Genomic DNA, 21,719 nt, shown 5'->3' on the forward strand with positions numbered 1-21,719 from the left:
TACTACTAAACTAAAAAATGATCACAATATAGTACACATCACATGAAGACAAGAAATGTCCTAGTGGTGCTTACGCCTGTAACACAAGAATTAGCAAAAACTCAGGTCAGTCTTTCCATGCAAGTGCTTTTCTCCAGGGATTTTTGGGGCACACTTCATATTCATGGCAAAAGCAGCTTAAAGCAGAATTAGCACAACAAGCTGTGATGCACCTTGTTCCATTTTTCAAAGGTTCGCTTCAATCAGCCATACCTGACAACTGTAACCAGCAATACCACACTACTGAATATAACATCAGCTTGGCAAAACTGTCATGAAAATACATTAGCACAGACACAAAATGGACTTGCTGATTAACGTGAATGTGATCACCATGAAAAGACTGAATGGTATTTCACTCCACATTGCAAGCTGTCCCTCCTAATGCAAGTCTACCTCAGCCTTTAGACTATTGTTCATCCCCACAGTATCCGACAGCCTTCCACATAAAATCAATAGGAATAGCAAAGGAGACTTAATGGAGTCTCTGGCACTTTTCCCATTTTAAGGCAAAGTCCTGCTGAGGACTTTGCAGACTTTGGGCATAGACCTTTTTTGTTGTTGCTTGGATAGCGAGAAGGCTTTCAAAGAGAAAAATAAGCATCAGTATCTGCTGGCGAATACAGCTTGTATCTGCGAGAGAAAAAACCCAACAAGCTCGAGTGGAGACTGAGAGTTGAAGTTTCCTGCCCAGGTCTGATTCTCTCTGTAACGTGAAAGAAGTGTTCTGGAAGTACAGACAGCGAAGTGGGGGCCCGCTACCAAGGCTGTGTCAACCATTTCAAGCAGATAACTCCTACACTGCTGTCTTCCTATGCAGATCGCTGCTACTCTTGGCAGAAAATAAATAAATAAGTGTGTGTGGGGGGGAGGCGATTTATGTTATTTAAAACTATGGGAGAACTTACATGTGTATTCTTTGGAAGAGAGGAGATCAAGAGCATATTAGTATCCAGTGGGGAACTGACAGGAGGAATGCTATAGGATTCTTAAAAACAGGGTAAGAGGCAATAAGTTCATCTTGAGAAAGGATCAAGATTTAAAAGAAACTTGCTTGGAAGTTTTAAAGCAAAAACTATTGAGGTGAGGGTGAACCATCCTATACTGCATTATATAAAAGCTAGGGTTAACAGTTAAAAGAAAATGAAGCCTTATGTTGAAAAGGGGCTTTGCATTCTGGCTGGTGCAGCCCCCAAAAAGCTCCTCATCTCCTCATGTGTGTATGGACATGCCCTGTGCATGGCTTCTTCCACCAGAGAAATAGCAATTCTGAAGAATAATAGTGGCACTTACTCAGCTTGGATCCTGGATTCTGCCTCGAGCTTGTTTGACAGCCGCCTGTTGAAAAGCTAACCAGCAGTTTATTTAATTGAATGCCTAACTTTCAGTCGGTGAGTAGTCTTACTGATTTAATATGTGATCCAAGTTAGGTTTATAGTCAGTATAACTGGTGATACAAGGTCTGAACCTACCAAAAGTTGACTTCCATCAGAAAAAGGCAGGGAAGTTGGGTTTTTTTAAGCTTTCTGGCTTCATTTCAGCCTTCTCTCTTTTTTCATTTATTTATTTACTGGGAAGAAAGGAGAAGAGTGTGTGTGGAGAAGGGAAGGAAGGAACCCTGGGACAGCACATGCTGCACTGTAAAATGCAAAAAAGGTTTCTCAGAACCGCGTGTTCTAAACATCACCTTGGAGTCATACAATAATAAGTACTCAATATTACACTGCGAGGGTCTAATTGCCAAGTAACTATAGCAATGGAGAGAAAAGGCTGTCTTTGGACACATTCCCTCCTGCCCTAATTTTTCCCTGGGGTGGGGAAGGGGTACAGAGAATGTGCTCTAGATCCTTAATGGATAACGTTTTCCAGAGCCCCCTCTGATCACTCAGTGACTCTGGGATTTAAAAAGCAGCAGACTGATTTCTCAGAAGGAAGCTGGACGTTCAAAACAATTACACTGAACTATTCCATCCCCTCAGAAAGGGTTTAATGCTCCAGGTTCCTGATGCAAGGCTGTCAAAATACATTGAGACCCATTACACAGCAATGCGACCCTTTATGAAGCGCCTTACAGTCCAACAGCTCACCACCGCTTCCTTCATCCCCAAAGAAACAGCACTTGCCAGTAAGCCTAACAGCCTGAAAATGAGTAAGTGTGAAGTGAGACTACACATTGGCCTGCACCAGGTATTTGTTTTTGCCAAAGGGAAGACCACATTTCTGGGCTGTTTTTAAACACTGATTTCTGGAATTTAATTTGGGGATGGTGGGGATCAAAGAATTATCTGGAGGCTTCAAATATCTTTCTCTTCCTGATAGTTTCCAGAGCTGTTCTGAAATGGGAGGGTGGAGCTCGCACATGGGGATGTACCACTGGGTCAGTGGTTTCAGAACACTTTTTTTATCCGGTCAGGAGAAAAAAACCTGCTTGATCCTGGTGGTATTTTTATAAGTAACTTGATGCATGGTTCTATTTTTGATACTCACTATGTAGCAATGCAAACTGATTTGAGTAAATTATCAGGGGGAGGAAGAGAAAAGGAGGCTCCCTTTCAGGGAAACCTCTTGGACCTGCAAGGGCTTAGTTTAACCAGGCACCTGCCAAAAAAACTTTTTAAAAAAGCCATTCAGATATTTTTTATTTTAACTAAGTAAAAATAATAGGCAATTGTGATTGTTCAGTAATATGTGAAGGAGTTTAACTAAACCAAATATTGGAAAAACCTTTCATCATTGCTCTAGATCAAAACCAGTTATACTTTTAAGACAAACGGAAGACCACAAATGAAAATAACTTGAGAAAATTTTTGCTAACTTCAGAGTTTTGACTTCTATTTTTTGCTTTAGTCTTTAATTGACTTGTTAAAGAACCTCCAGTTTTATAAAGCAGTAGAGCTGCCTCCTCCTCTCCAACCTGATAAAGAAAACTGTCAAACCTTGAAGAAATCAAAACAAGTAATCACAGCTAGAAATTGCCTTACCAAGTGTGAATGGGGACATTATTACTCAAAAAATGCTCTGCATTTTTCCACAAGGCTTCTAGAGAATTACTTCCAGAAAGCCTACACAACATTTGCAATATAAAGATCATTACAGTAAGTCTGAAACTGTTCACGCTTACATTACCAGTTCCACAAGGCTGTAGCGCATTTCAGGATGTGCCAAAGAACCATAAATCATTGAGAACTTTCCCCACAGCTCCTTAATCTAATATTAGCATCCTACTGTATGGAATAGTTCTTGAATACAACAGCCTTCCAGAAATTATTCAGCTCCTACTCCCAATTAAGCACAAAGGTGTGGGGCCTGGGTTGCTCTTAACTAGAAGTGATCCCTGGGACATCGATAGGGATTGGCAACAGCTGTTTCATTCACACCCCTGTACCTCATTTCAGGCCTTGAGGAGAAGCAGAGGGCGGCCAGCTAAAATGCAGGAGCTGTGTAGAATGCAGGACCTCTGCGAGCATTGGTGAGGGAAAACCTACGTGGGAATGCATATCCAGCGGGATATACCCAACTGCAGTGGGAGAGATGGGATCCTACAGCAAAGATCGGCTCTTACCAAGGATGAGGTGAGAGCCCTGAGGGGAGCAGGTCAACAGGCGTGGGCCCAAGCTAGGGGCCTGTGAGAAGATGCGAATCCTGCTGTAGACTGAGGGATACGAGGCCATACAAGACCACAGCGGGAGCCCTGGCTGCAGGGATTGGGCCTAGGAAGGGCTGGGACTGTGGTGTGCCTGGTCCTACGGGGAAAAACGGGAGTTTGGGCCGGCCTCAAGGTCGAGCGCAGCAGCCATCGCGCCCTCCCGCCAGTAACCTTGACGACGGCGGCCGCGGGAAATCTCGCGAGATCTAGCATTCCGCCGCTTGCCCGAGCCAGCATATCTCGCGAGAGTTGCGCGGGGGAGGAGGCGAGGGCACGGCCTGAGGTGGGAGGGGACGGCCAAGATGGCGTCGGAGGGCGAGCTGGGCAGGAAGTGGGACCGGTGTCTGGCCGACTCCGCCGTCAAGCTGGGTAAGGGCGGGGAGGGCAGGGCGGAGGGGGAGGACCCGGGGAGGAGCGGTGGCCGCCGGCCCGGCGGCCCGGGGCTGGGAGAGCCGCCGCGTGCCCGCCCCGGCGGCGCGGCCGGGCCCGGAGAGGAAGAGCCCTGTGAGGCCCGGTGCCCCCCGCCGCTCCGGGCCCGGCTGAGGGCGGCGGCGGCCGCGCCGTGCTGTGGGCCCGGGCGGGGCAGCGGGATGTCCTGTGGCTTCGCCCTCAGCGCAAGACGCTGCCCCCGAGGGTAGGGGAGCGGCGCGGCGGGGGGAGCCGGGCGGCCCCGGCCCTGGCAAGGTGACCTTGGCCGCGGGCGTGGACCCCCGCTGGGCCCGCTCCCGCCGCCGCCGCCGCGGGCCTTGCGGTCCGGCCTGGCCCGTCTTATCCGCGGTCCGGTAGCGGAGGGGCGTTTGTGGCCTCTGGTTTCTCCCTCGGTAGAAGACGAGAGGTTTCCCGGGGAAATCTCTCGCCGTGCTGGGCTGCGGGCCCGCGGGACGCCCCCTGCCCTGAATGAATGGGCCCGGGTAGGCACAGGGCACAGCCTGGGCCGTTGGTGCCACTGCCTCGCTGCCTTGAGTTTCACTGCGATGAGGCCTTGGTTCTCCAAACCTGTTCCTGCCGAGCTGTCCACATCACTCAGTGTACGAGGCGGGCTGTGTTTATTAAAAGCGATACGCAGAGTGACATGCTGATAGCTTTGGCATATGTTACTTTGTACAGTGCATGGTTTGACATTGAGAAGCTTTCCGTCCACTCTCCCAGCCCTGCAGACAGTTGTGCCTTTAAGTTAGGGAGCAGTTCTGTTGATTTTCCCTTATGTTTGTTTGTCCTTAAAGTTGAGACTGTGCACGTGCCTACAGTGCTTCAGTTCTGCAGCAAACAGTTCGTAATGCTGCACTTAGAACTGCAAGTTTTGGGAGCGATCGTAACTGAGTACGTGCAGTTTGGTGCTCCTAATGTGACAGGCTGGAAAATCGACCAGACAAGAGTCTATGGTTTTACAAAATGTGTGTACAAACCCAAATCTTTAAATGCAATGTATAGACCCAGAGGTAAAGTATCTGGCACAAAAGGTGTGCGTTCCTTGTTGGTGCCGACGTCTCTTTTAGAGCCATAAATATTATCTGAGAAATGTGAATGTTTATTTCTTGTTGCTGCAGTGGCCTTATGCTTGAAAGCTGATGAGGAACTCAGTGTTTTAGTTGCCTAATACTTTTCCATTAGAAAAGATGTTTAGTAATTTTAAGTAAACTGAAACTTCCATTGTTTATAGCAGGCCTTTGAAAAGTGTCAAGTGCTCCAGAGAAATGTTTTGCCTTATGAAATTCTATTCAGGTTTGTCTGACAAACATATCCAGATATGTTTACGTTTCCATAGCGTTGGTTGCTTTATCATAAAATATTAAGTATGCCAAATTATAAACAAGAACTTGTTCTATGCTGCAGCTGTACATATAGGAATCCTGTACATGGAAAGCCTCTCCAGGAGGCTGAAAGAAGCAGATACAGGGCCGATTTCGATGTAGCATGTTGCTTCAGCAGGCCTTTTGTTTTAATGTGGTGTTTTCTTCCATCCTAATGTGGCAACAGAAGAAAAAATGTATGTTTGGACTTTCTGCACTAGTGCTCTAGGCCAAGGATTCCCAGTGTTAGCGTCATGATGGCATTGAGTTGAGGTCTCAGTAAAATTTATGCTTTTCATTGGATTGCCCAAAAAGGGCACATGGGCTGCAGGGCTCTAATTTTATCCTCAGCACTAAATCCAGTGTGATGGCCTCAGACACATGTTTCTCTTCATGCGTGATAGCATTTTTTGTTTTGTGTGCTTTTACAATTGATCCAGTAACTGAAGCATCTGTGCTGGCAACCTCCTCCATGATATTAACAACAAATGGCTCGGTATGAACTTTGGAAGTCGGAACAACCAAGAAGTTCTTCATACTCCAGTAGTTTGTGACTGAAGATGATGATGGCCTTTAAATGCGAAGTGAGTCTGTAGCCTAGCTATGCAAACAGTTAACTGTGCACTGACAACACAAACTTTCTCAATGGAAATGATTTTTTCCTCTGTAGGGACTTCAAAAACTTTTGTGGTTATGGTGATTGCTTTTGTAATATTACTGCAAAGTTTGCTGGAGTTCCCAATAAACTATCAAGGGTGGTTGTTATACTGGGAAGAAGGAAAGAAAATAAACTTTTTTTACTTGAAAATTTTGTTGCTTGTTATATGGGATATAGAAGTTTACCAAATCCTTGCTTGTTTGTTGGACTTTTCCTTTTGGTGGCCACAGTTTCCTTCCTGTATGTTCCTTTATATCCTTCCTGAGTGCTATTGCAAGAGAGGTCTTTCCAGCCAATAGATGGGGAAGACCAAACATTGTGATTACCACTGTGTTTTCCCATTCCAGACCCTGTAAATAAAGGAAAGCACTGAATTTCTGAAGCTTTGCATGATGGACAGTTTTCCAGTGTCTGTGAGAACTGTAGAGACACAACTCCTGTGGATTAATTTAGGGCTGGAGGGACATGGGAAACAGAAGAGAGTGAGAAGGGGAGGCAGCAGCTATCGAGGTGACTTTATTAGTAATAGTGTATTTTTAAATAATGGCTGGAGGCTGTGCAGCCTGTTCTGTCTTGTAGTAGTCTGTCGGGCTTTTCGCTGCAGTTGCATAAACCAGTGTGTTTGTAGTTGGCTGTGGTGTTTGTAGTGGTACTATACTGTTTTAGTTGGAGATCAAGCTCCTGGAAGAAACTTTTATCTCCTGCCACTAAAATGTCCAAAATACGTATTTATCTTATGTTACATCATTTGAAATGCTGTATTATATTTTTGACCTCTTGGTCACTACCTGTGTGCATCTTGTAGTTAGTATTAAAACTCTTTCCTGTTAGTTCAAAACAAAATACGTTGTCAGGCATTGTTAAGACAGTATTTCACTTCAAAGAGTTAAGTACTGTAAAACTCTGCCTGCCTGCACAAAACCTCAGAACATTAAGAGTTTATGCGCTCACCTCCTTATTAGGACTGACATTTGTTTTGCTACTGGGGAGGATGGGTCTAGGTATTTTTGTTCCCTTTCTAAATCTAGCTGTAACCACAGTGCTTTGTATAGGGGGCTGGGTTGTGCTTTCTTGGCTGACCAGGCGGTTTCTCTGATGGGTGATCCAGATCATGCTGGCTCTGGCTTCACACCGTCCTTAAGACTTTTCACCCCTGCAGTCATTTAAATAAATTCTGGTCTATCTTTCTTACTGATACTGATTTTTGTTACCCATCAGAAAAGTTGCTTCTTTTGTGTAAGGAAGGAGAATCAAACTACAGTGGCCTTTCTTCCCAACTTGCAAAGCTTTATAAACTCCTGTCCCCTCTCCAGCCTTCACAGCCTTTTCTTCCTTTTTATTCAGTAGAGCTCTGCAGAGAAAGGACAGGGAGGTAATTAGTAATGTGGTCTTCTACCATCCTACCAGCTTCAAACCCTGTTTAAAGAGTTTGTTTGTTTGTTTAACTAATTGGTAGTTCGTTCCTCTTTATTTGGAAAGACAATTACTCATGAAGGACAGACAGAACTGTTTTTTCTCTGCAAAGCTGTAATTTTGGACGAATTATTGTTACATGCTGTTTCCAGGAAACAGGGAGACAATGAAGAGTATATGTGTAAGGAGAGGGAGATTTGTGTGCCAGTGTGTCTTGGTTTGTTTTGAAACTGTTGTAGTTTTAAATTAGTCAAATGCTGTAATTTACCTGTTATTGAAAGGTAGTCCTAGGAAAGCTGTTTGCTTCTTGACTTTTGTGTTAAGTTGCGGTGCTGAAGTTCATTATTTTTGCATGAGATAAATGTTTTGACATATGTCTGTGGCTGACCAAAATTCATCCTGGAAGCTTGTAAATAACCCAGTGTAGTGATCTTCATTTTCCTCTAATCCTCTGTTTTGACATCTGAAAATAAAAACTGCTCCAAATTTCCATTTAATAGGAATTTTTAAAGAGAAAAGGGCACTTCCAATTCTCCTGCAACTGTTAATGTGATTTCTTCTGGCTTGCATCATCTGGCATGCTTGAAGAGCTGTTTCCGTTAATGGTGAGGGTGAAATAGTATTGTTTGTGTCACTCTACAGATTGAGTCTTTCAGAAAGAATCATTGTATGGATTGCAATGTCAGTATTTTTAAATAATCCTTCATATGGTTATGAATAGGATAAAGTCAGTCTATATAATAACAAAGCTTGATTATACTTTCTGAAAACTGGATTAGACTTTCTCTAAATGCACAAAAATCCTGAAATTCCTGTTTTGAAGTGTTTTTTTGCTTGGCAATTACAACGTGGCCATCCAATCTTAGCTACCAGGTCAAAAGACTTGTTCTTCATTTGGGGTTTTGTTCTTAATACTGGAGAACACAAATATTATGCAATCACACAACTGTGGTGTTATGTGAGCTTTGTTTGCAACCCCAGGTTACTTTCCTTTGTCATACAGGAGAAGATCCAATTCTACTAGTTGTATCTTGTAGCAGACCAAGTAGTGTAAATATTAACTGCTTATGGCTTAAGTTGTGCAGGAAGACAGTACAGCTAATGAAAACATGTTTTGTTTGGAAGAGAGAGGCAGAATTTGTCCAACAGCAATATTTAGTTATGTTGTTAGCAGAGTTCTGATTAAGGGGCTGTTATCTTCTGTTGGAAGAAAAAGACAGGAAAATCTTTAGGAATCCAGGTGTTTCTTCTCCTAACCGCGCTGTGTCCTGCTGTTCCTCTTGGCTGGCCATTCAGCTGGGTCAGAAAGCTCTGCCCTGGGTGCACCCATCGGCTTGCTAACTGAAGCTGTGAGCGATACTGGGGGAAGCCCTGCTCGACCCTTCTTCCCGCCGGTTCTTGGCAATACATCTGGTGTGCAAGAAAACCTGAAAGAAGAGCTGTGGCATCCATCTGGTAGTGCAGCCATTTAAAACCCCAGACTATGTAAGGTCTCCTCTGCTGGAAATGAATCCAAAGCGTGCTGACTTCTTGTCCTGTGCATTAGTGCATTGATGGATGCCAACTGTGCCTTTTTTGGGAGGTGGCACACAGTGACACTGTATACGGAATGAGGACTCTAGCCAAGTGATACCCTAAACCACTATCTTGGTCCTGAAGATGTTACAGCAGTAGGTGGGAACAACTCTTTATTCTTTGTTCTATCAGATATAGTTCCCTAAGAAAATCCTTTCAGGGCTGCTGGCACATCCTTGATGATAATAAATTGATAGTGAGAGATTTGAGAAGGGTCATGCTTCTTTCCTTAGCATTCCTGCTGGTGAGATGCCACCGTAACGCTTCTTGCTCTAAGTTGCCTCTATTTCTTTGCTGAGCCAGTAGACGTCAGTAATGGTCAACCTACATTGAATGGGTGTGAAGAAGCCTGAGTGCCAACCCTCGTAGTTCGGATTGAGAAAGCTCTAAATGTGGATGTGTTTACTCCAGCTAAACTTTTCTTTTTAGCAGTGCCATTGTTTTTGTTAGTGGAATGTTTTATTGCAGTAAGACAAAGTAGAGTTTTCTGTCAGAGGTGTATCTTTCATATTATGAGTATCTTGCTGATTTCTTCTATATGTGGTTCTAAACTGAGTGCAACCCTGACTTTGTCTAAAAGCTTGATTGATGAGGTCCTTAGTTGCGCTGTCTATTCAAAGAACAGCTTCCGCTCTTCTCCCCTTTTAAAAAAGGGAGGAAATGCGCGTGCCCTCTCCTTTCACCAGCTCAGTCATGGGTGTGAGGATGAAAAGTTTTGGGTCTGCTATGAGACTATTGCTGTGATTGCTTGGGAGATCATGGGCTAAGGCGATACTTCCTGCTGCTGCCTGTCCATCTGCAAAAGCCCCGATGTTTATCTAAGTAAGGTTAGCCTGCGGGCAGAGGCTGACCTGCAGGAGTGCTGAAGGGTGGCAGCGGCCCTTGAAAGCATGTTGGGATTTTTGTATTATAATGGTATTTGGATATTTATATTCTGTCATTCCAAGTATTCTGTGTTACTACAGTCAAATGCTAGAAGAAGAAAAAATACTTTCCCCCCTCTGCTTCTTCCTTGAGTACTTGGTATACAGTTTCGTGATGTTCTAGCGTCCTTGCTCTTTTTTCTGTCTGCTATGTAAACAATCCACACAACAGGGGAGATGAGAATGAAAGCTTCAAAGCTGATGTTTGAAGAAAACCTGATTCCTGCCATGAAAGACCTTGCTAAGGTTCTGCTTAAAATTAATTCTGTCTGTAAATAAGTGATTTTGTGGTCTCGGATTTCCAACTAGTGATCAGTACTGCCCTGTAAAGGCCCTGGTATATGAAGAAGGCTCTCCTCCCTGTTTTTGCAAAACAATTACCTGTGTATCTTGTCAAAGCAGCATTGGAGGGGGGCAGGATGGGACACTGCAACAGGAGGGCGAATACAGTTTGGAGAGTTGCTTGCCTTTTTTGTTTGTTTTGAAGATCTTGAGTTTTCTTGGGTATTTCCTTACCTAAAGCAAATTTTAGTGCTGGCCCGAGCCGATGCTCATTTGAAACTTCCAGTGTATCAGGCCCATGGATGAGATCTGCTGTTGGACCTTGAAGCTATTGCTGTCCTCAGAGAAACTAACCAATCTAATCAATTTTCTTGATCCTAATGGAAGCGCTCTTTCTATTTGGGAAGCAATCTTCTCTGCTGGGACAAGCCTGTGACCTATTTTAGAGTGTCTTGTCTATACAGAGTAGTCGCTATTTTCTTAGAAGAAGGAGCTCCTGGAAGATGTCTTCTTGTTCATTTGATTTCATTCATTTAGTTCTTTTAAATTGTAAAATAACAGAATCTGATGGACAGGAGACTGTAGCGCTCTTTTGTATTTGTGTATAAGGAACAGCAGAGGAAAATAATAGTTTTCTTTTTGTCATCATCTTAAGTAATTGAAGAACTTGCAGCTGCTATAGTAACAGCAACACACTGGCCAAGTGTCAGTGAGCATATATATTTTAATCCTTCAGTTTTTAAGTTTCAAACTAGTGAAGAAAAGTGTATCTAGGTGTGGCAAGTCTTAATAGGTGCTTCAGCCCATAGCTACTTGGGTAGCCTAGGAAAGAACCATATAGTACCGCTGTTGGAGGGACTGTTAACTAAATTTATAGAAGAAGCTTTTCCCAGATGTTCTTGTGGGGCAGGAGCCCATCCTGAAGATTTGTGTTTCTCTCAGAGACACTTTTATGATGTCCTGTTGGGTATACGGCACGTGCTCTTCTGTGTGTTAGATTGATTTGAGGTACTGTGACATTTCTCATGGAAGGTGTATGAGCCAAAAAAGTAGAATGAAAAAGTTTTGGAGACTTGGCTTTCTGCCTAATACCAATTCCGTGTGGCTGCACTGGTCCGTACAGCCAGGATGCTTACTGGGGAGCAGGAGTAAGATGGCCACAGAACTGTCCTGTCCCCTGTTGACACTTGACTGTAAATGGGTTTAAGCTGAAGTGATAGATGTAGGGTGGAAGAGACTGTTTTTCTAGTTAAACATTTTAAACTGTCAGAGAAGGTGAAAAATGGGTTATACTCTTTCCTGTGGCCTTTTCCTCCAAAGAGTCTGTCATGCAAGAAAGGGAGGGAAAATGTGCCCGGCATGGATCAAGCCCTTAGTTTTTCCATGTTCGTTTGTTTTTATTGTAAGATAAACCTTTCATGTTTTATTGTTATGAAGTTAAAGCCTGGCCTAGAGGTGCTGATCTTTAGTAGAAACAGCTGCAGACTGAGTGTCCCCTGGTCAGGTGGGAGGCTCTTTGAAGCAACATGTTGCCTCTTTAAAAGGAAATTGAGCATGTGAGAACTTAAACCTGTAAAACTCATCAACAGCTCTGCCATTGTTTATCTCTGGTGTAACTCTATACAGAATTAAAGTGAAACGCATTACTTTGCTGGTAAGATGGTTTCGCTCCCTCTTGGTCCTGGGGACGCAGGAAATGACCACATAACCACAAATATGTTCTAGTGGAATGAAGATGAGTGACAAACTATCCACAGGAATAGGTTCTTAACCAGATGGGCTGAGAAATTAAATGTAGCCGAAGCTTCTGGTTTTAAGTTAAAACCAATGCTTAAACATTAAAACCAAGTAGAAAGGAGTGAATGCTGTATGTGCACTGGCTGGTGTGAGGGGGCAGATCTAAGTGTTTCTTGTTGGTGGGTGTTATCAGCAATGATTTTCAGCACAGATTGTAGCCTTTTCCTCAGTAAGAAAAGGAGTGAACCTAGCTGCCTTTGGGATGAGGGAAGCTAAGGTGGTACTTTGGCTTCGTTTCTCAAGTTACTTTCCTGTACAGAAAACAAAAAATCCTTAGCTGTCAGTCTCCTTTACTTCTCTGTGGCATTTTCATAACTTAAAGCAAGGCACTAGGTATCTTACCATCATCTTTTTAAACTGATCAGCCACTGTACTTACCTTCCGGCTGGAACAGGCTGCAGTGATAGCCTCTAAAATTGCATGAAAATTGCATTTTCGTGAAAAAGCAGAATCCCTTGAGATGCACTGCTTCAGAAAGAAGCTTTTTGAGGAAAGACAGAATGGTCTTTCCTAAGTCAGTCATGCTGGACCACATCTGCTTAACAGTGTTGTTGGGTATTAGCATGGGGGAAGACCTAGGTTTTGTTTTAGGTTTAGGTTGAATTGCAGATGGCAGAAATAAATTTTTCACCTTTTAAGTGTATCCTGTAGCTTCCCCCATAGCCAGCAGGAAGCAGCATTGATGACACCTGCGTGGAGCCCTTATAAGCAGGGCTGTAATGTGAGAGAGCATCTGAAGGAGGTGAAGAGAATACAAGACAATGACGATTTCTGGAAGTAGATGGAAAGAAACTGTATTAAGGATAGCAGCTTCCTTAGTGCAGACTTTTCTTAAGAAAGTAAGCAGTTTACCACCACTCCGGTAAGAAGAATGTGGACTTGACTGGTAACGTGGAAAATGTGGTGACATTAGAAACTGCCTGGGCTCTGCATTGAGATGATGCAGAATTTGTCATAGTGTAAATCATTTCTCATTGATTAGCTAAACTGTTTGGATTGGCAGAGGGGATCTTTTCTTGGACAGGAAGCGTAGGACCAGTATCACTCACTGCATGACAGGCCTTCTGAACTGGACAGTTCAAACAACGCCTACTGCTGTCTGAACGGAAAGTAATTGCCTCCAGAAAGTCGTTTTCAGACCTATGGTACAACAGCCCAAAACAAAAAGGCAGCATAACTGCATATTACAGGAAAAGACTGGCAGAAGGAGGCAGGTCAGAGGGCCGACCGGTTGTCCGTTGGATGAATTCTTGAAGATAGTGATTATCCTTAATAGCGTAAACATTCTGGGAGAGCCAACACCAGCTGTATTATAGCAAAGGTACAGAAGGAAGGCCCTACTTGGCGAGGGGGAGTGGAGGAATTAGCACGGATGAACCGCTGCACTTAGTAATGCATGATGTCTCCTCCAGTCTGCATATAAGTGCCGGTCGGTGATGTGGTATGAGTAGTTAGCTGTCTGTATGAGATGCTCCAAGTAGTGTATCTCTTGCTGTCTGTAATGCAGAAAAAAACCCAAAGCTCTGACCAGACATCTGAGGGACTGAGACTTTCCCTTAGCTGTGCAAATGATTAGAGTGAAAATCTGACCTTCTGCAAAAGGTTCGGTTTCTAAAATGTCTGGGGGAGTTATGTCAGGACCACTTGGCAGGCAGTCAAAGTTCTTTCCTGCAGTTGCATGTTTTGTAAACCTACTCCAAAGTTGTAGTGACCTGGTAAAGTAGTTACCTCTGTCACAATTGAAAATCCGTAGTAGAATGAAGAGAGTTTTCAAAAGCAACTCTGATTTCCAGCTCTCAGTAAATATGGATTGTGAAGCCCTAACAGGAGAGTAAACGTAAGGAGGTTTGCTCAGATCATTTGTTTGGTCGTCTCTGTTCTAATATTCAAGATTTTATAATCAACGAAAAACATGGGGTGCTTGGTTAACTTACTAGGTAGTGCAATAAGTATTGTTTAAATACCTGAGCCTCAATAGAATCTACCATTAGATAATTTTTGCACGGAAAAAGGTTTAAAAAGCAGAAGGAAACTAAAAAGAAAGAAAAATGGAACTTACTCCTATATGCCGTGAGGGTATATGATTCTTTAGTATTGTTCTGGACTTAACCCAGTTAGTAATGTGTTCAACAGGAGCTTAAATAAGGATCATATGGTCTTAGGAATATTTTAAAAAAATAAGGTATGTCTTTTAATTAATAAAGCTTGCTATACTTCTTATATTTCTTGTATTGAAAGGGGAGAATTGAAATGCATAACAGGATATTTTTGCTACAAAATAAATCTGCAACTCTTAGAATTTTTTTTTAATGAGCATATGCATGACTGATTTTATTTTTTCCTTTTTTAAACTTTTGTATTTCTGTGCCTTATCTAAAATTCCTGTCTTTAGTGGATAGAATTAAAGATAGAATTTGCCCACTGAGCTCCAAGTGTTCACTGTTACATTTATTGGGTCGTGAGAGGAGTTTTGCAGACTTGCCTGACTTCTTGCAAAAAATCATAAGCGCACGTTCCAAGGAAAGCAAAAATTATTTTTAAATGTGCCAGCCGAGGTGTTTTTTTTTTTTAATGGTGCTGGATAAATTTTTTTCAACTGCTGCAGTTATTTCTATATATAGTATGAGGATGTGAAAAGTCTTTCATTTCTAATGTGTTTAAATATGCTCCATAATGAATGTTGTGGATGTGGAAGATAAGCAGCCTGGAGCTTTCTTTTGCAAGGTATAGGGTAACACAAAGCATCAAAGTTTTGCTGCCCTCAGGACACACATTGAAGTAGTTAAAGTAGTGAGATAAACGAAATACAATAAGATATTCATCTGCAAAATCTAAAGCTCAAGGACACAAGAAGTTTTCATTTAAGTGTTTCTCATTTGCTGACAATGAGCCAAATAAATCTTAATTCCACATTTTAGATGGTGACAGAAATTCAGTCAGTTTCCCTGGGATGAGAGTCTGGTTTGTTTCTCAAATCTTTCTGATAATCTACTTATATATGTTGGGATTCGAATCTGAAATAGCTTCTTAAAATTTTTTAAGAAAACAATTATTTTTTTCAGAATTGCTATTTCAGAACGTTTTTGTTTTGTGTGATGAAATAACGTGTAGCCTGATACTCCTGGGTTGGAACAAGAATTACTGTAAAGAACGAAATCACATTCCATTACTTTGCATTATCTTAGTCCTCACTCACTTCATTTCTTCTTACAGGTGCTGGATTTGGATTAGGAATTGTTTTCTCAGTCATCTTCTTCAAAAGTAAGTACGCTGCAGTAATCTTGGCTGCCTGGTTTTCTTATTTCCGTCTATTTTAGGTGCAGTTTAAAACCAAGAAGTCTTTGAGGCATGTAAAACTTAATTGGCATGTTAGACCAATTCTTTCATTATAGGTCATCTCTTTTCAGTTGAGATGGAGTTACCTAAACTTTTAGCTGTTGTGTAACAAGGTTGTGACACGCAGCATCTTTCTAAGCTCCTACTGTGCTCAGCTCAAATTCTGGAATTGCAGGAAACCCTGAGCCAAATTACTGGAGCCATGTGTCTAGACATCAGTTTATGCCAGTCTTGCCAGTGTTTTAAAACTGATCTAAATTCTTTTTTAGTTATGCTTTGGTAATGGAATAATTTTCAGTAGTATCTTGAATGTAGAGATTGCTCTCCGTTAAATTCTAAATACGATGCCTTACTTGCTGTTACTCTTGTTGTTCTTCTGAAGTGGTCTGGTTTTTAGACAATTTTAGGGCTCGTAGAACTTGAAAATGCCTAATATGTGTCTTCCAGTAATTTATTCTTTCTTGGTGCTTATTTAACAATGCTTTCACTGTCACGTGAAATGAACAACTTTTCTTGACTTTAATTTTTCTTCTCTGCTTGCTTTCCCCACAGGAAGGACATGGCCTATTGCTTTTGGGTCAGGGATGGGATTAGGAATGGCTTATTCCAATTGTCAACATGACTTCCAGTCTCCGTATCTTCTCCATGGTAAATTTGTAAAAGTAAGTATTGGTACTAGTTGCTATTAATTGGTAACTTTATAAGTGAGCATTAAATGGTACCTCTAGACACCATTTAAATGGATATTCCTCTGACTTTCACAAAAGTGTACCAGTAAGAAACTTGTACTGCTGAAGCAGGGGTGGTTCCCCTGCTTTTCAGAAAATTTTAATATTTGGTGTGTTTAGCAGTAAACTTACTAGACTGAATACACAGACATAGTCTAACAGATTCTACAGGTAGGTTTCCCACAACTGAAAGCAAGTATAATAAAAATACATGTTAGAAAAGCTGAAAAACTTAAACTGTGTTGTTTTCAGACTTTGAAAGAGAGGAGCTAGGAAGAAACTGAAAGTCATGTCAGGTAGATCTGCCTGTGGAAGTGTATTGTTGACTTTCTGTGGGGTTGTTTTTTTTTCCTGTTCAACATGAAAACACTAGTAAGTTTTGTGGCTTGTTTGGCTGGATAGTAATGTAATAATTAGTCTGGAGAAATTTTACAATTTAAATAGTTTCGAAGAGGATAATCTGCGTGAGTTCAGTATTATCACTGACCATGCTGAGATAAAACAGTTAAAACTAGAAGAATTAACAGGAACTGTTTGTGTGCTCACAAACTGCCTGCAGTGCATGAAGTCCACAAACTGTCTCCGTTAATATTTTCTTTCTTTTTTTTACACGTAAAAGTTGGGGCTGTTTGTATGGTAGCTTATTCTTGTGGCACCTGGGGACAAAAGGGATATGCGTGCATACTTTGGATCCCCAAAGCCATATATTGCTAAAAACATTTCCCTAATACCAGTGGAGAGGCATTCACCAGGACATATTTACAGTTATTTTAGCACTTCAGAAAGTACTGAGATCAAATGCTCTGCCAGGAACTTTTCGTGGCAAGTATACAGAATGCAAAAATTGCTCCTGTATCGCTTGTCTGCTGATGGAGGAGGCCTGAAAGTGTTTTGGGGCTTTTTTTCTGATGCATCTAGAGCTGTAAGTTGAGTCCAATCCTCCTGAGTTTTATGGGCAGACGTGTTGCCACCCTTCTGCAGCCCTAGCAGACATACCTGTTTATAAATAAGTTCTTCAGCTGTCTGATAAGAAAGGAGAAACGATAACAAGATTCTTGAACAACTTCTTCAGAATAAAATATTTTGGATAGCAACATAGAGAAACTGACTTAGATGCAGCTGATGCAACACTGCAAGCTACGGCCCAGAATCAAAAGTCTGTGCTTGAGTCTTCTGGCTGGATTTGTTAATATTTAAAACATGTTAGCTTTCCACACCATCCTGAGGGTATTCCTCCAATTTATGTCTCAAAAAAGAATTTGGAATGACATGCCTGTGGCTTCAGGTGAGTGGTAAATGCCCTGTTCACAGGGTCTTAAGAAAGCATTATTCATTCAAGGATGCTTGTAGGGATGTTGGGCAACAGAAAACTGACTTTCAGGTCAGCCTAGTAAGGGATTTCGTTTGGATTAAGGACTAATCTGTGTTCTGGAGCAAGGGTGGTCCTTCGAAGCATGAGGTAATTGGAAGGACACTTTGCAGAAGAGCCACAGCTGCCTGCATGGCACAAGACTAGACAAATAGTTTCCAGCGCACTGTCTCTGCTAGCTTTCTCTGGCACAAAGAAGCTGAACATGTGGAGAGAGGGAACACATGGATGAAGCCATCTAATGGTTAATATCATTAATTCTCTCCAAAATGTCATGTCATGGATAATGGCTCCAGGGTTATTACAACAAAATTATTTCATTTCTGTTGGTTAGGAACATGGAAAATATTGTTGCATTATCACTCATCTGTTTTTTTCCTAGAAAACACTGTTGTAGCTAAACTCTATAGGACTTCCTTTACAAAACTGAGTTCTGTTCAAATGCTAACTTGTCAAAATGTGAGATTCTGCAAGAAAATTAGCTTTATTAAGAGAGAGAGAAATGTAACACTGATTAACCTGAAAGAAATTATTTCTAGTTTTCTGAACCTGTCAAGTGCATAGGATCACAGGATAACTCAAGTTGGAAAGGACTTCAAGAAGGTCATCTAGTCTGACCTCAGACCGGGGTCAGCTATGAGGTCAGACCAGGTTAGTCAGGGCTTTATCCAGTCTGGATTCTTGATTCTTCAGGATCAAGTTCTTAATTCTGAATCTTAAGTGAGAATGAGAGAGGACAGTGGACCTTCACGATACCAAATAATCAGGAGACTGCAAAGTGACTTTACAGCTGTTCTAACTGTAACTTGGATCATCACAGTGCCCATTCCTTGGGTTAGTAATTTGATCATGAAACACTAACACCAATGCAAGAGCCATTCATGTAGACTAAGAGACTACTTAAAATGCAGAAAAGCTCTAATTTGTGGTCATAAGATTGAGGGCTGCTTTTTTTTTTTTTAAAGTAATTTGATCAAGTGGATTTCACTGTGACTTCAGCTGAATTTAAAATCAACATCTAGCAATTCAAGGCTTAAAACAGTATGACTGAAAGTTACATGGAATAGGTTTTCTTGCAAAATGGGAAGTATCATATTTCTCAGGTTATTTAGCCTGTATTTATCACCCCAAAACGCACAACCCTGTACTCTGATAACAATGTGGATTATATTGATGTGCAAGAATACAAGAAGTCTGGCAACTGGAGCCTTTCCTCCTGCTGTTTGTGGCTTTGATTTCTATCTGATTTCTATTCAATCTGTGAATAGTTGACTTGAAGAATAATGTTGGGGTTTTTTTTGAAGTACCCGTTTTATCAGAATGGAGGGTTATATGCATGAAAACGTGGCATGCTTCTGGTATGAAAATAGCAGCTTAACTTCTCCACGCTCAACTTCTTAGTCTAGTGAAGGATGAAAATATTAGTCTACCTTCTGGAAATGTCACAAAGCTAAGTGGCTTGCTTTACATCGTGCAGCACCTTCCATGTAAGGAACCCAAATGGCTTTTTAATAATATAAGCCTTCTTGCTTTACAGGAACAGTGACTAATGACTAAGACTATCCCAGTGGGAAGGAAGGAGAAATCAATGATTATTCCTCAGGAATACTGAAGTGCCCCTGGAATAAGCCAACATTCTTCAGTAACGATCACCAGTAACTCTTTATACTCCAACAAACTGTTTCTGTACATGAAACAAAGTTCTGTTGCTTGTTTTGTATCATGTCTGGAAAGTGCAAGGAAGAGCTCTTCTGGGAAATAAATAAAGGAAAAATGGCCTTCTCTGGTGTGTTGACTTTGTATGTGAGTGTGAGGGAGAGAGAATGGAAGGAGCGAACTTCATTTTGAGTACCTAGCAGCTGTGACCACCTGGGTAAAAGCCATTGTGAGAGCTCTTCAGAAAAGACAGCCGTCGTATGTTCCTCTCCACTCCTGCAAGGCAACCCCCGTCTAACGTACAGTTCAAAGAAGCATTCCCACCTCATAAATCACCCACTAGACCCCTGGTGCTTTTGCTGGTGTTTGGAGAGGAATATAAATACTCCTATGTCTTGTTTGTACAGTTGCCCTTTACAATTGGAATGTTGTCCTCTCCAAAGAGGCAGAATCCAAAAGGGCAGATCCTAACTGTGTGACTGATGCAGCTAGCCAGTGCTGTCTCTTGAAGCTTAGAGTCATGGAATGACCCAATTTTGAAACTTCCTGGGATAGTGGGTGAACTAAATGTCTAGCTCTGAGCTTACTTTTTAGATTGATTGTTTCTTCACCCCTCTTCTGTGGGAGAACATACAGGTTTCAGTGTCTGGGAACGTCACAAATACTTAAAGCTCTTTATTATCTTGGCAATTCACTGGTCCAAGTACTCCTTTCTACTTTCCATTTACCCCAGTCCTTGTAATTACTTGTTGGCATGTTGTCTACTGCTCTTCTCCTGACTCAAGAGGTTGTCTTCAGTGTTTCTTTACTCAGCACAATTTTCTAGCTATTGCGATGGCTCTCGAGGGCCTCTTTTCTTTGTCCCATGCTTGCTGCGTATTGTCTGCGTAGCACAAGATGTAAATGCTTGTCTCCTGAGATAGAAACGGAATGGTACAGATTGATGTGGAACTTTCCTTTATTGAAAGCCTGTTCTGCTGCATGGTGAGTGCTGGCAGATGGAAGAGTGACAAAAAAATTCCTCTCCAGAAAGGAAAACACAATGGAAAACAAGTTGTGCAATATTTGTGTTTTAAACGGTGCCAGAAAAGGAAGGGGATGGTCTGAGGGTCGGTCTTCTGAACTTGGAGAGCTTGAGAAGCTCCTTATCTCACCGAGCAATGGACTGAGATTTGGTCTGGGTGCTACGGCGGTCCTGCACCCCCACATACCCCTGGGCGCATGTGTGTGGATCTTGCAGGCTGAAGAAACATGTTGAGCTGTGCCCAGAGTCAACAGAAGCTGAAGAGCTTGCCTAGAGCAATGGACTTGTGAAATAAAATAGCTTTAATGCCAGAGCGGCATTAAAGACTGTCAAAGCATGATACCATCCAGGACCATTGCTCGAGCATGTCCTTGTTTTTCCACCTCCTCCCTTGCCGGACTGCATTCATCAGTCAGGTCAAAACAGCTTATTGGAAACAGGATCTCTTTCTTTCTTCCCAATTTTGAATCATTTTATCTGGCCCCAATTTTTAATTTGAACTATGTACTTTGGAGCCAGAGCTCCTCTGTGGTTTGGAAAGTGTTTTTATTGAGTTCTGTGCATGTGTGCTGCAATGCTAGCAGTCTGGTAAGCCCCTGTGCTCAGCTGGAGGGAAGAGCATCAACCTGGGTAAGAAACAGGAGAACCAAAAGTGGTAGCAGCGCTCTTGAATATAATGGCTGTCGGAAAAAACTTTAGCTCGCACTGTGTCATTTGGGCTGTGATGATGGGTTCCACTTTTATTTATTGTCCCTGGTGACGAGTTGTCCTGCCCTAGTATGCTCTGCTTTAGTTCAAATATTGATTTCCCAGAGTTCATTCTTACTTTGATCTACTGTGGCCCGTGATCAAGTGGTTCTGCTGGCCCTGTGACTCTGAGGGTACCAGTTGTAGATATCAATTTACAGTGTGTCCTTTATTGCTAGAGTGAGAATAATCACAACAAGTGTTCTCGCTCAATAATACGAAATCTAGTAGGGTGAGTGTGGAAAAATTGCACAATTTAAAAAGTGGAATTTAAAATTTGTCATTTAAATGGGGTAAAACCTTTTTTTTTTGTTTGTTTTTCACAGCTGCCTTGCTTGGTTTTTGTGTTGAGATATGTATATGCATATATAACTAGCACATAACGGGCCTGTATTTGTTTTGGTTTGATTAAAGTTGTATTATTCAAAACCTATTTTTGAACCTGTCCATGTAAGCTGTGCAAAGTATCTCCTGGTGAGGACAAGTCTCCTGTTTCCCTCTATGGGAATGAGACCATACTGTTCCCAACTGAGGTTGGAATAGGAATGGTTTCCTGCTGCTTGATTTCTAATTACATAAATGGAAGGGGGAAAAGTGGAAATTCTAAGTACCAAAAGGCATGTTAAATTTAGTATAATACGCTCATCTGGAAACTATCACATTTTTCCTTCTTTCTTAAGCCTGCTGAAATCATTGCTTCGTCTTAACTGTAGTGTGATTTGGATCAGTACCAAAA

At 42.0% G+C, this 21,719-nt stretch overlaps 1 protein-coding gene across 1 annotated transcript; it reads left to right on the top strand.

Moving 5' to 3' along the window:
• Positions 1-3,879: 3,879 nt before the first annotated feature.
• On the top strand, positions 3,880-19,338 carry MICOS10 (mitochondrial contact site and cristae organizing system subunit 10). Its single transcript, XM_005229626.3, has 4 exons — positions 3,880-4,054; positions 15,337-15,384; positions 16,012-16,121; positions 19,094-19,338. The coding sequence occupies exons 1-4, from the start codon at positions 3,988-3,990 to the stop codon at positions 19,100-19,102; spliced, it is 234 nt and encodes a 77-aa protein (XP_005229683.1). The 5' UTR covers positions 3,880-3,987; the 3' UTR covers positions 19,103-19,338.
• Positions 19,339-21,719: the final 2,381 nt, after the last annotated feature.

The sequence above is a fragment of the Falco peregrinus genome, chromosome 3, assembly GCF_023634155.1.
Source record: "Falco peregrinus isolate bFalPer1 chromosome 3, bFalPer1.pri, whole genome shotgun sequence".
Taxonomy (NCBI): domain Eukaryota; kingdom Metazoa; phylum Chordata; class Aves; order Falconiformes; family Falconidae; genus Falco; species Falco peregrinus.